The following is a 14,894-nucleotide window of genomic DNA, read 5'->3' as shown; positions in this document are numbered from 1 at the left end:
TACCCGTGCACATGCACGGGATAGCAGTGCAACATAGCTGTTAGCAGACGACAGACCATACACGGGGAATGACAAAAATAAGCATTGTGCAAAATGCAAGTTGTACTATGGAACATCAAGACTTCCCAAACATTGTCGGCATGTCCGCCAAGTGCCACAGCAATTTCATAGGGATCGTGTGACGGCGAGCCGAGTTTTTAGTGTGCAAGCTTGGTATTATAATATATATATATATACACACACATATATTATATACATGTGTGTTGTATAGACACACACGTACGCATATTGTTACGGACTCCGATTGGCACTGCCAATCCCAGCAGGGTGACACTACCTCACATGATACCTTACCTGTGGATGGCCAAACCAATTAGGGTATCGTGCCATCAGCGCACACCTGGATTACTGCCAAGCAATTGCAGCGAGTGTGCACTGGCTAACGAGAGCAAATTCGGTGTGGCAGAACTTCCTGGCTAAACTTGTGTGCAGACCATGCTGGACCAAGGAAGGAAAAGACGAAATGGACTGGGTACATTTATAAAGCAAGTGCGTGGAAAGGTCATATGGCACAATGAAGGGTTTTATTCAGCAATATGTACAGTAAGGAAAGCAAGGATTCATAGGATGTGGCAAAAGAAATGCAATTATGTACAAAAGGAAGACGCATGGCAGATCTTAACCAATATAAAACTTCTACAATCTTATCTTATGCAAACATTACAGGTGCCATCGGACACACACCCGAGGAAATTAGAGAGTTCAGAAAGAGGAGAGGCAGTTGAGGGGTTTTCGACCTCGTCCAATACCTGGTGTGGCCGACGGACCTACATTTTCCAGTCACTTAGGAGGTGGGAGGAGGGAGAAAAACTGGGAGTGTCTATTGTGCGTGAGTGGGAGGTGCAAATGTGATGCAAATGAGGTGCAGAAGAGGAGGTGTGAAAGAGTGCAAATCGGTAATGCTCTTAGTTTCTGCGTCTGCATTAGATTGGAAAGATAGATGCATGAGAGGATAGCTTAATGGGGAGTGTGAGAGAATCTTTAAGTGTGGATGATAATGACTATTGGCTGCGGAACTCAATGGGAGCTGAGCGCTGATGACCCTAGGATGACGCAGAAACGGCTCTGTGCTGCTTGCTTGGCTCGGTCACTCGCGCTGCCCTCTGAGCTTGCAGTGGCTCAATGGATGACGCTCCGTGCTCGGTGACTGGCTCTGGCAGTTCAGGCTTTGAGAGTCTCTCGCACTAAGTTCAGTGATTAGGTGCTTTTGATCCGCTCTCTGCTAATATTTCTTCAGAGCCCAGGTTAAGGAGCCACCAAAAATGAGATCAAAATGCCATGTCGGTGTAGCTGAGCATCCTCATTGGGGCACAGATGCCACCCCGAGAAATAGCCCTGCCCCACCAGACTCCGGAGCTGAAAATAGCCTCAGTTGCTTCCAGGCTCGGCCATGCGATGGAGCTCCATGATTTACTTGGGGCGGGGGTTTTCGGGAGCGCTCTCCGGCCATTAATGTCTGCTGGGCTCCATTCGAGCATTATTTAGCAGAGCGCCAGGGCTACCCAGACATCGTTGAATGAGCTCCAGCGCATATTTGCACTTTGAGTTGCTCGCCAAAGTGTTCTGCCTCGTCAGCATCAGCCATGTCCTCCATTCCCCAGCATCCCAAAGGACTGTGGTGAGCGTCCAGATAACTAAGGTTGCAGCGGCTGTAGTGAGGTTGGGAAAATGCTGTGTTTGTGGTAAAGGATCGACGTTGGGAGCGGTTGAAGCATTTGTGATAATTGAGGTGTGAGGAGGTTGAGCATAGATTTTTGTGGGGATTTTAGGAGGTGTTGTAGTGATTATATTGAGTGTTGTAGTGTTGTAGTGTTGTGGTGAGCATGATAGGGGTCTGAGGTGGTGTGTGGGAGGTGTTTGTTTAATATGACAGTTCAGTGATTGATAATCGCTTTCCAAGTGAGCCGTTCCTCATCAACCATTTTGTTGGAGTGCTTAAGCCACTTGGTGAGAGTGCGAATCCTGTAGAGCGGTCACTGAATACTGCATATTGCTTGACTTGAGCAATGTTCAGGGGCCACTCACCTGCAATGGCTCCACGTTTAATACAATTAAAACTAGAAGGCACTCGGTAGAGCGCTTACCTCCGCCCGGTAATGCCTGATACACGAGAACATATCTGGCCAAATACATTTTTCAGATATCGTGCTATATATCATTTTAGAGCCCAATCTCTCAATGGTGAAGAATCACTTTAAAAATTATAATAGTAGGATCCGGCTCCAGATCTTCCCCAAAATCGAATCGGTTCATCCTTGTTACACACCCAACCTGTCCACCAAATTTCATCCAGATCCATCAACTTTTTGAGATATCCTGCAAACAAACAGACAAACAAGCAGTCATAGACTGGTACTTACGAAATCGTCAACTTGACTTCTGACCTTGTCTAATAGAATCTGTCTCTAGAGAAGGTCGCGACGCAAACCAGAAGTTTCTACGATGATTCTGTACCAAACCATCAAAAATCGAATGTTTGACCTCACCGTGACCTTGACCTTTGACCGATTTTGACCAAAATCTAATCAGCGCTAGCCACCACCCTCCTGAATCGCGTGGTGTAATTTGACATTCGTAGCTTCTTCCGTTCTCGAGTTATCGTGCCTACAAAAAAACACACACAAACACACACACAAACAAACAAACACACAAACAGAGGACGGAAGTCATCAATATACTTACGAAATCTTTAGATTCTTTAGATTTCGTAAGTAACAAACAGACAGACAGACAGAGAGGGGTGAAAACATAACCTCCTTCACCTTCACTGGCGGAGGTAAAAAAAAAATGAAGCGTTTCGTTAACATCATGGCATGAAAGCCGAGAGGTACACACGCTCACTTTAAGCTGTCAAGCCTGGGTTCGAATCCTGACCCAGCTATAAACTGTCATCCCAGTGTTTCACAGGCAGGGTGATTCATCAATGTGTGTCCTGTTAAACTGTACCTCACATCTGCTGGAATCCCCCCCCTTCCTCCCCTCCTCTCCCCCCTCCCATCTCTCTCACTCTCTTTCTCCCACACCTTTCTCTCTTTCTCCCACACGTTTCTCTCTTTCTCCCACACCTTTCTCTCTTTCTCTCCTTCTCCCACACATTTCTGTCTTTATCCTGAACCTTTCTCTCTTTCTCCCACACCGTTCTCTCTTTCTCGCTTTCTCCCACACCTTTCTCTCTTTCTCTCTTTCTCCCACACCTTTCTCTCTTTCTCTCCTTCTCCCACACCTTTCTCTCTTTATCCTGAACCTTTCTCTCTTTCTCCCACCCCTTTCTCTCTTTCTCCCATGCCTTTCCCTCTTTCTCCCACCCCTTTCTAGCTTTGCCTGGCATCACCTGTGAACCAGACATCTCAGAGGGTGAGGTAATGGTCGTAAGAGTGATTCAGCTGTACAATAGTCCTAAAATTGACAATGCTCGAGAAGCAAAAATATAATTGAGAAACAGACAAGTTAATTGGTGGTGGCACTCAGGATATGTGTCAAATCGAGTGAGATGGAGTGTACTGTCATGATTATGCTTTTTGGCCTGCAGTCCCACTGAGCCTGTACACAAACTTCCAGCATCAGGTTGAGTTGGCAAGTTTGATTACTCATGCTTTCTCATCGCTTGTCATCCTGCGTCGTGTTATAGTGGGGCAGATAACAGCAATTTTTGAGAGGAATCGTGCAAATGATGATACAAGCATCAAATTTGGCACATTTGTTCTCCAGGGGATTCTATTCTAATCTGCCTGATTGGCCATTTGAAAATCCAAATTTTGAAAAAATTGAAAAAAAAAAAAATTCAAAAAAGTCAAGATCACAAATCGATGTTTGATGCTGGCTGAGATTGGTGAATGTTTCAGAAACATCATCAAAGACGTTCCAAGTCTGCCATGCAGTTTTCTTCCCTTTACCGCGGAATGCAGACACGAGGTCACATCCAGTGAACGCATGGAAGTATGGGATCCCTCTAGCTTTCTCAGGCCCTATTGCAAAAACTACCTCATGGACTGGAATCCATCGTGCCTTGGCTCCTTGGCCAAAGGCAATCCACATGTTCTCAAGACCTAGTTCCTGTAAGGATGGCAGTACAGATATTGCTATGACTAGTACGTTCGTGTCATTAGCCTTAATGATAATGGACTTGCTACCATCCGTCGTTACATCCCTGACATGTGAAAATATTTGAGTGTCAGCTTCTTCATGACAACATGGAGACACAGCATCCAGTGACTTTCTTGTGTTGCTAATGGCATCTTCTCCTTTTGTGACAATGACTGTGCTTGTCGTCTGTGCTTCACACATCTTTTCCCCAAGGAAGTGAAACAGCTCAGTCTTGTTGCTGTCATCTCAAAGAAAGCTTCTCCAGTGACTTGGGGTCTTACTGGTTCCTGTCACTCTTCTTCTGATTTCTTGCCACCTTTTCGACCTTGCCTCGGACTTCAGACTTGACTTCTTGTACACATCAATCACTACGTCCACCCTCTCGTACCTGGCACCATAGGATTCCACCTTTGGGATGATGTCTTCTTTAGCATAGTCATCAAATATCTTTGAAGTGCGTGGAGGTAGGGCATTGATAAGTGCTGAGCCATCAATGATGACTGCATCTCCCCTTGGTTCTCTGTCTGGGATGTTCACTTGCACTTCAAGAATTTCAGCCAGCTGTGACTTCAAATATATATATATTTTTTATTTTATTTTATTTTTTTCAAAATTTGGATTTTCAAATGGCCAATCGGGCAGATTTGATCAGAAAGCCCCGCAGAACAGAAATGCCAAATTTGATGCTTGTATCATAATTTGCACGATTTTTCTACTATCTACTACACTTTCAAAGGGAAACGGATCTCAAAGTCTTCAAAGAATGAGAACTAGGTCTGATCATCATTGCATTTTATTTACATTTCATCCTTATTGGGGTGGGGGGGGTACCACTCAACAGAAAATGTAACTTTATTTAATTTCTGTAAAGGAAAGGCCCTGATTGGCTGTGAAACATTTTATCCACATGACATCTCATTAGATTTATGGCCATTTGGGGAAAGGATAGCACAGAGGTAGAGAGAGCACTTACCTTTGAGTTGTCAAGCCTGGGTTTGATTCCTGACTTGATTATTAACTGTTGGATTTGTGCTTCACAATGTGGGATGTCCCTCGTCTGGATGTTGACTTGTGTGTCACATCTGCGAATATTGATTGCTGGTGAACCTTTAAATACCTCATGGCATCTTTTGATGAAGAATAGGGGATTTATCGTGGGCTCCATGAACAAATTACAAAATTCCTTCCATAACTAGCTCCAGTTACACAACAGGCCTGGTCAGTCGGTTTGTGAAAGACTTGCACCTCCAATATATTTGCAATGAGCATCTGACGTCAACTTAATGAGAATTGGTGTCACGTAGAATAACTTGAAGAAGAAAAAGAAGGAGCCACAATGGCAAGACCTGCCAGCTACCTGGAAATTCATAAAGATGCTCCCGAGGTTTAAAGCCAGATGTGACGGCAGTGATTTCCCCCCCCCCCTTTCCTTTCGCTCCCACAGCCTTGTGCTGCTCACAAAAGAATAATAATAATAATCCAGATGTGAAGTGAATAATTTGATAATGATCAGATATCATGTTGGTCGATAATTGAAATTATCGTTTCCTTTTTCTTGTTTCCACGGATTTTATTTTCCTCCAAACCAAAACCCTTATCAAAGAAAACATTAAATGTTGAATGTCAGATGTGCTTATTCCTAGGTTTGCTTCTTTCCCTTTCACTCTTCCACACTATCTCACTTCAGTCGATGCTGAATTGTTTCTTTGTGTGTTTAATTATTTCCTCTGAGCTGAGGGACTATGATGGCGATGCATCATTGCTTTGATGAGCCAAACGTGTGCGCGTGTAAGATTATTTTCGTTGTCTTCCCAAGGGTTAAATCTATGTCGGGGAATTAATCGCATCAAAGTTTCCACATGTGATCAACTTCAGAAATGCATCAGGGAAAGAGTTATAATTATTAATGTCTCTGTACTTAGATTAGAACTATGCTTGAGTTTCTCTCATCAATCTCACAGTGAAGTGCCAAAAACCCCAAAGCCCCTCTTTGTGTGCACTGTTGGCTCTTTACATGTTGCACGTATAAGAGCCGCGGTGATATTGAAAGGCACAGTGGAGACGAAACATGCACTTGCTGTTGAAATAATGCGCCAGAGTTGGGTGTGATGGGAAGATGTTACTCAGGTGTTTCCACTGTCACATTCCCAGCATCCTGTTCCTCTGTGTTCTCCCATCCCCCGCCCCTCCCCCACAGAGGAGGCGTAAGCGGAAATGCTTGGAGGATGCTGATGCTGTCAGCTTGTGCAGCCTGGATATGAAGGTGAGCAAACAGAACTGTTATTTTGGGGTCTGTGCTGTGACATGTGCTACAATGGTTGTTTTGAAAGTTTTAATAATCATTCTAGTCTCCCCACCCCACCCCCCCCCACTCCCCAAACAAAGATAGTGTCTTACAGAATATTTTTGTCTTGTATGGAGTTTTGAGACTTTCATCTTCATTGCTCTATCATATAATTTTTGCTCTATAATGGTATAGCCGTACTTGCTATTTTGAGCCTGTGAACGAGCTTATAATTTTCTGCATTTTTGTTTTTACAAAAGCGCTTTTTCATGGTGGGGACAATAGTGTACGGGAAATAAAGCTTGTTGGATTAAACTTTTGACACCAACATTTATTAAATTCTAACTATATGCAACGTACAGTACTGTGCAAAAGTTTGGGTTATTTTCACTTTTGTGGTGCTATTCCCCATTAAAGATGTGTGTAATATATGTAGATAGTTCAAATGTTTGTGAAAGTCGATTTAATATCACAGTTACCTTTTAAATTTATAAAATAGGTTAGGAAATTGAAAAAGTTTCATCTTTGTGATACCGGTGGCACTCCTCGCTATATGAACAAGATGCATTCCACAAAAAGTAGTGTGTATAACGGAAAACATTTTCCCATAGACATCGTGTTATAAGTGGAAGATGCGTTCCTGGAGGAGGGAGCTGATGTTCGGACACCTTGTGCAACTAAATACAACTAAACTAAATACAATATTCGGACACCTAACTAAATACAAAAAACACAACTCGGTGAATCAATACAGAACATCACGAAATGGATAATTAAATGAATATCCATCATATATACATCAAAGTAGAAGAAAGACTAGAAGGACACTCTTCAACGTCGCCAGATATGCCTCTGCCCATATTATTACATCGTTATACTGGACGTACTGAGACCAAGTTTGATTTAAATCCCTGAACCCAGATTTAAAATATTAAATAATTCTGGCTGCCAGACCGTGTGTCCGATCGGTTTTGAAATTTAAAACATTTATTCCCCATCGCTGCTGGATCATAAATGCGAAGTTTTACGTCGATTCATGAAAAGTTTCAAGAGAAATAATTTTTTTAGACTTTCATTCAATCCAATATGGCTGCCAGATCATGTGACCTATTAATTATTCGTGAACACCTTGGTATCTCCAAGGCTTTTGGAAATATGTGTGAAGTTTCCCCTCGATCTGTTCAGCCATTTCGGAGAAGAAGATTTTTGAAGGTTTTTATGTTTAAAAAAAAATATGGCTGCCGAACCACGTGACCAATGACGGCATCAACTTGTTTCCCCCCCCCCCCCCCATACAATTTGCCCGAGATGACCCTGAAAATTTTTCATACTGATCAGATAAAGCGTTTGATGTACGAGGTCCGTCTAAAAAGTAACGGAACTGACCTTAGAAATTTAATTCCAAAAAATATATTGAAATCACAGCTTGTCCCCTTCAAAATAGTTTCCCTCCAGTCTCACACACTTGTCCATCCTCTTCTTCCACGCTTCGATGCACCCCCGGAAGGCTTCTTCTGGAATCCTCCGGAGCTCCATCGTCACGGCCCTTTTGATGACCTCCACATCAGGAAATCAGGTCCCGTTGATCACCCCCTTGAGCTTGGGGAACAGGAACAAATCACAAAGGGGCAAATCTGGCGAATATGGGGGTTGCTCCAGAGTAAGCACATTCCTCTCCGCCAGAAACTGTCAGATGCTCAGGCACTGTGAGCAGGGACTGGAGCACCCAGGCATTGTTCTCCCACAGATCCCTCCTCTTGTCCCGGACTGATCTCATGAGGTGCCGGAGGAACTCCTTGTACACGTATTGATTCACTGTTTGACCCCGTGGTAGAAACTCAAAGTGGACGATGCCCTTGATGTCAAAAAACGCAATGAGCATCACCTTGACCTTCGACTTCGACATCCTTGCTATGGTGAAGCCGGACTTTTCCACTGTGATTCTGCCGTTTGGTCTCGGGATCATATTCGAATATCCATGATTCATCGCCAGTAATGACCCTCCCGAGCAGGTCTGGATCGTCCTCGAGGCGCTCGATAATGTATTGACAGACAGTGAGTCTGCCTGTTCCTGGTCCTCGGACAACAGTGTTGGGACCATCTTTGTGCACACCTTGCGCATTTCGAGATTTTCAGTGATGATTTTCCAGACAGTGTCCTTGTTGATGGAAAGTTCCTCAGCAATCATCTGCACCATGAGTCGACGATCTGCGTGCACCATCTGCTTCACACGCTCGATGTTGTCCGCCGTTCTGCTCGTTGAAGGTCTTCCAGACCGTGGATCATCTTCAACCTCCTCACGTCCCTCTTTGAACCGCGTGTATCCTTCAAATGCACGTGTACATGACATCGTTTCTTCCCCGTAGACTTGCTGCAGCATTGTGAAGGATTCGGAAGGTGTTTTGCCAAGCTTGGCAAGAAACTTCAGATTGGCTCTCTGCTCATGACTCATAGCATGACGACTTGGACTAGACAACATGTAAAGCACGACCTGCAAAAATCACACAATGAGCGCAGTCAACCATCACCAATCATATATATTGCTGGAATGTTGTGAAAGACTGTGATGCAATCCATTCATTCAAGTTGTGTAAGTGGAGCACACAGCAGGCTCAGTCACGTTACTTTTTAGGCTGACCTCGTATGCAATTACAACATCATAAACGAAGCCACCTCTGACGTCAAAAAATCACACTCGTTTCCCATGGGGGAGTACTTGACATGTGCAAGGTTTAAATTTTTTTCCATGTGCAAGGTTCTTGCACATGGAAACTGATGATGTTTTCTGATGTTTTCACATACTGATGTTTTTGGAGATACGGAGGTCCAAAGGTTTTTATTTTTTACAACATGGCTGCCACACCATGTGACCTATGACAATTTTCATTAAAACATTCCACATGAGTAGTTGCACCTATGGTGAAATTTTTATGTTGATCGGATAAGCGGTTGCAGAGAAAATAGAGAAAATTGGAATGGACGTACGGACAGACGGACAAGCCGAAAACATAATGCTTCCAGCGACTTCGTCAGCAGAGGCATAATAAATGAGTACTGTATTCACCATTAATAGGAGGAGAGATTGCGTGTCAAGGCCTTGGAGATATGTGGGTAGGGAGTGGAGCGGTTATTTCTGCAGTGAGGCAGGACTGTCTACCTCATTGCCTGAAGATGTGTGTATTGTTTGTGGTGGGCTTGCTGGGGTTGGTGACCGAGTTTCACGTGCTACTGTCGAGGTTGGTGTCTTTATTTAATATTGTATTAAAATAACATAAAAAACCTGTTTAATGGAACCCAACCAATGTTATGGATGTTAATTTACAATACAATAGTACTGCATTATATTTATACCCTTCCTTTTACATTGGAGTAATGACCTTCTGTCTTCCCGGAGAGCACATAGGCTTCCCCTTCTATTATCATGGTCACAGCACATACGCTACCCCATTAGACGCAGCATCAGGGGGGGAAAAAATTCATGTCAGGGAAAATATGTGAATGAGGAGTGCCTGTACATATTATATTTTCCTGTGCTAGTAATATCTACTTACCACAAAAATATGCAGGAAACAGTTTGTGGGTTTTTGTACAGTTAAATAATAATACATTATTGAAGTAATCAACACCAGTTACATGAATGCGAATTGCACGAAACCACAATAAAAGTTGCAAATTAGTAAATATGTGAAATTTGTTTTCATCGGCTTGTTCCCTTCCTTGAAAGTTTATGAGTGGGTTCAGAATGGCACCAAGGAAGCAACTTTCAACAGAACAGCGTGTGAAGATTCAAACTCTGTGAGGAAGAGCACATTATGAAAATAGCAGAAAAGCTGAAGATCTCATACAATGGTGTGTACTCTTTACACACCATTGTATGAGAACCCCCCACACTCTTTCAACAACTCTCCTTACCCCCCCCCCTCTCCTCCCTTGTCCTACCCTCCCCCTTTCCTCCCACCCCCTGCACCCAAAGCTTCCTCCCCTCCCTCTTCATTAAAAGTGTGGACCTCAAATATCTGGGGCCTTCACTCAAACCTTACAGATCTTTCTGTACAGGTTGCCACTGACAAACCAGACATAATCTGCCGAACAGAAACTTTCCTCCCTCAAGACGTCTCTGCCTCTCAAGTATCTCTCCCTGGTTACTCCCTCCTCTGGGATGACAGACCTGAGCTTCGTCCTGGTGGAGGAGTTGCTCTCTTCATCAAAGACTGTATTCCTCGCTCTCCATGCACTGCCCTCACTCCTCCACACCCCCAGGAATACCTCTGGCTAGAGCTTCCCTTCCACTCCCACCTCATGTTGATATGTGTACTGTACCGTCCACCAAACAGTGATGACTCCATTTACACCTCACTATCCGAAAACATGGACCAACTTCTATCTTCTCATCCAAACTCTCTCTTCCTCAAATGTGGCGACTTCAATTGTCATCATGCCAGTTGGCTAGGTGTGGGTACCTCTCTCACCTGTCATGGCATTTCAGCAAAAGATTTCTGCGACTCATTGGGACTGACTCAATCGGTCAACTTCCCGACCCGGATGTGAACCAATGGTACTCTATCTCTTCTGGATCTGATTTTGCCAAATTTCCCTGAAAATATCTGCTGCTCTTCCCCGCTCCAATCGGTTCTTCTGACCACGTCCTTGTCAAAGTGGACATCACTCTGGCTGTTATTAGAGAACCACCTCACCGTCGTCGAGTCTGGCATTTCACTCAGGCCGACTGGCAGGGTCTCCGAGCAGCCATAAAACTTCTAGACTGGTCTCCTATCTCTACTTTCTCCAACATCAACTCATCCTGGGAATTCTTTCAAAGAAACTTACTCTCCCTCATGCACAGATTTATCCCCTCTCGTCTTCAGTTGTCCTACCCTTCCTCCCGCCCATGGTTCACTGAAGCTTGTGGCGAGGCAGTTGTCCTGAAACAACTTGCCTTTGCCTCATGGAAAGCAAATCCAACTGAGGGTAATCTCAGTTCCTTCCATAATGCTCGGAACAAGTGTGTATCTACCCTCAGGAGAGCCAGAAAACAACATCTTTCTCATCTCAAGTCTGAACTCTCAAACCTCTCTCCCTCCTCCAAATCCTGGTGGCGTCTAATCAAATCTGTTTCTGGTGTATGTTCCCCCTCCATCCCCACCCTCACCTCAAATGGTCACACTGCTGATACCACACGTGAAAAGGCTGAATGCCTAAACTCGGTGTTTGCATTGTCCGAAACCCATCACTTTCTGTACCCACCTTACCCAGTCACACACAACTGTCCCTGGACTCTGTGTCCTTTTCTTCTGACAAGGTGGAGAGCTTGCTGTCAAACCTCGACTCGGTTCTGCAACCGGTCCAGACGGCATCAGCCCATGTGTCTTAAAAACCTGCTCCTCTGCTCTTGCTCACCCTCTCTCTGTTCTATTCACCCTCTCATTTGCTCAAGGTCATCTGCCATCTGCTTCGAAATCAGTAAACATTACTGCCCTGCATAAAAAAGTGCAAAAACAGATCCCTGCAACTACAGACCAATCAGCCTTCTCCCAATCATCAGCAAGGTTATGGAATCCATCATCGCTTCAGACATTAAATCCTTCCTCTTCCCCAATGGCTTGATTTCCGATCATCAATTTGGGTTCAGACCAGGTCACTCTACCCTGGATATGCTGCTTCTGCTCTCCCAACAATGGATGGAGGTCCTCAATGCCGGACATGAAATCAGAGCCATATCCCGAGACATATCGCGTGCTTTTGACACGGTCTGGCACCCTGCCCTGCTCACCAAACTCTCTTCCTATGGTATCCAAGGACATCTCCACTCATGGCTCGCTGACTTCCTCTCCTGTCGCAGTCAACATGTGGCCCTTAATGGAGTTCGTTCATCCCCTCTTCCTGTCCAGGCTGGAGTTCCTCAAGGTAGCGTTCTGTGCCCTGTTCTTTTGCTGGTTTTCATCAATGATCTCTCTGACTCTCTGGAAAATCCTCTTTATCTCTTCGGTGATTACTCCACCCTCTGCCTTACCATCTGTCATCCCTCAGACTGGCAAAGTAGCAGCTTCTTCACTCTGCAAATCTGGGTATAATCACAAACTGGTCTAACATGTGGAACATGTCTTTTTCAATCCTGACAAATCTCACACTCTCACTATGTTTCTCCAAAAGGACCGTTTGGAAAAAAAATCCCCCCCATCTACTTTCTCAACAATCCTCTGGAAGAAATCCTTTCTTTCAAGCTTCTGGGTCTCACTATCTGCCATGATCTTTCCTGAGAAAGCCACATTTCAAACCTCGCTTCCAAAGCCAGTCGCTGAATGATAATCCTCTGCTGTGCAAAGTCCTTCCTTGGCCCACCTGAGCTCCTAACCACATACAAAGCTTTGATCCGCAGCCTGGTGGAGTACTGCTCTCCACTCTGGGCTGGTGCTCCTGCCTCTCACCTTTCTCGGCTTCACACAGTGGAAACCAAGGCATTTCGGATAATTGGCATATCCCGTGATGAGGCCGAGTCTTTGGGCCTCTCACTCTCTGATTGCAGGCAGGTCGGTGGTCTTTCTGTCTTCTACAGTCTCCTCTCCGGTCTCCCCCCCTCCCCGCTCTGTCAACCCCCTTCTGGTAAAACTACCAAAATCACAAATCACTGCTCACCTTCACTCTTTCATTCCTCTTCTTTCCGCCTTTGGAATATACTCCCTCACTCTGTTCAATTCCATTCTTCCCTCCAGGCCTTCAAAACAGCTGTTCACCACCACCTCTTATCGTCCCCCATCCAAATCCTCGATCTTTTCTACCCTCGTTAATCCACCCCAAACCCACCTTCTTCAAATTCCCTGCTTTCCTTCCTGAAAGTCCCTGTAGTGTCCATCTTGTATACCCCGTGGTCCCTACCCCGTCCCTCTCCCTTCCACAGATCTCCTAATGTCCCTGTTCCTCACTGCTTTGTCCTTCCCACACCCCTCTTTTCTCATGCCCCCCTTGCTGTGTGTTGTGTGTTCGCTCTCATACGAGCCTCCACAATGTATACCAAAAAAAAAAAATCCGTCCATAACGTTTTGAGATATCTTGCTCAGACAGACAAGTAGGGGTGAATACGTAACCCCCGTCCACCTTCATTGGCGGAGGTAATGGTACTCGTTATTTTGAGAGTCACCTTGTTCACACTGGGATTTGTGCCAGGGTGTTTGCTTCACTGGCAAATGTCACACAAATGTACGAGTATGAATAATAATCACTTGGGTTTGCCCACACATATCATCTAAGTGTCTAGCTGGCAATAAAGGGATCTCATAAGTAAAATGGGGGAAACTGCTCATTTGTGTGAGTCATGAGTAAGAGTTTGTTTTTGATTTCTTTATCTTTTTTTGCTGGTCTGCCGATATGTAATCAGGTCAATAAGTGGCTGTGTAAAGTTATTTATATATATATTTTCATGGCTTGGCACCAGCCTTCTGCATGCACCAAATAAGTGTGGCAAGATGTGGGCACGTCACAGCGTTGGTCACGGAGACGAGGCGTTGTATATCAATAGTTATTTAGTTGGTTGTCCTGATAGTGCTTTCATCGAACTCTTGCCTCATGATGCGTGGAACCTGGATTTAAATGCCACATGCTATATGTGGTTGGTAATTGTCCAACTGATGATGTCTTTATGATGCATGTAAATGTACAGTGATATTTACTAATGGCCTAGTCCTGCATGTAATTTATGTAAACCTCCTCCATTAATCTGTGATCACAACTTGAAAACCCACAAATAAGTTGTTTTGGCCAAACTGGAAAACGAACGTGTTTGTACCCAAGATCACCAAATGCATATGTCAAAAAAGTGCATTGTGAGTTGCATGTTTACAACTGGAAGCAATGGTATCAGCACATAACAACATCGTTGGCAGTTAGATGGCTGTCGTGGGCCGAGAGTCCATATCTGAACGCTGTTTGGAATAGCTGAGTAATCTCGCATGCGTGCCGAATCACCACTTCCCAAAGATGTGTGTGTTTGGCTGGCTGCCTCAGCCTCGCCAAAATGGTGGACAAAGAAGAAGATGAAGAGACGTAATCCGCAAGGATCTGCAGAGGATCAAGGTGTTGGAGAACAAGTGTTATGAATAAGCAACCGCATCGAGGGCAAAGTGGCACAACACCTTCTACACTGCTCCAGAGGAAAAACTGGAGAAACAACAACGGCAATGTCAGAGAGCCGAGAGATCACCACATCAAGTGCAATTGCGGCAGTGCCTGCCCAACCGTCCAGAGAGAAGGTGACGTGAAGAGACACGTTTGTCTTGAAGGTCTGAAACCCAGCAGTGAACGTTGTGGACCCGTCCATTTTTAAGATTTCTTTTCTCAAAAAAAACCAGAAGAAAAAAATTACTTTTTGATCCATGTATTTTTTTCCCCCTTTGCCAAGTCTTTGACAAATTGTGACTGAAGATAACAATCCATGTTTTGGGGGTGGGGTTATTTATTGGGGCACATTGCTCGG

General features: G+C 44.5%; 1 protein-coding gene across 1 annotated transcript in view; it reads left to right on the top strand.

Moving 5' to 3' along the window:
* The window catches only part of ARHGEF3 (Rho guanine nucleotide exchange factor 3), a 68,135-nt gene that overhangs the window by 12,458 nt on the left and 40,783 nt on the right, over nt 1-14,894 (top strand). Inside the window, exon 3 of the mRNA XM_085851137.1 lies at nt 6,341-6,406. Coding sequence (XP_085707263.1) covers nt 6,341-6,406 — 66 coding nt within the window. The remainder of the gene's footprint in view (nt 1-6,340; nt 6,407-14,894) is intronic.

The sequence above is a fragment of the Eptatretus burgeri genome, chromosome 13, assembly GCF_056783735.1.
Source record: "Eptatretus burgeri isolate ZD-2024b chromosome 13, Ebu_testis_v1, whole genome shotgun sequence".
NCBI classification, from domain to species: Eukaryota; Metazoa; Chordata; class Myxini; order Myxiniformes; family Myxinidae; genus Eptatretus; species Eptatretus burgeri.
This window is presented reverse-complemented; position numbering and strand designations above follow the sequence as displayed.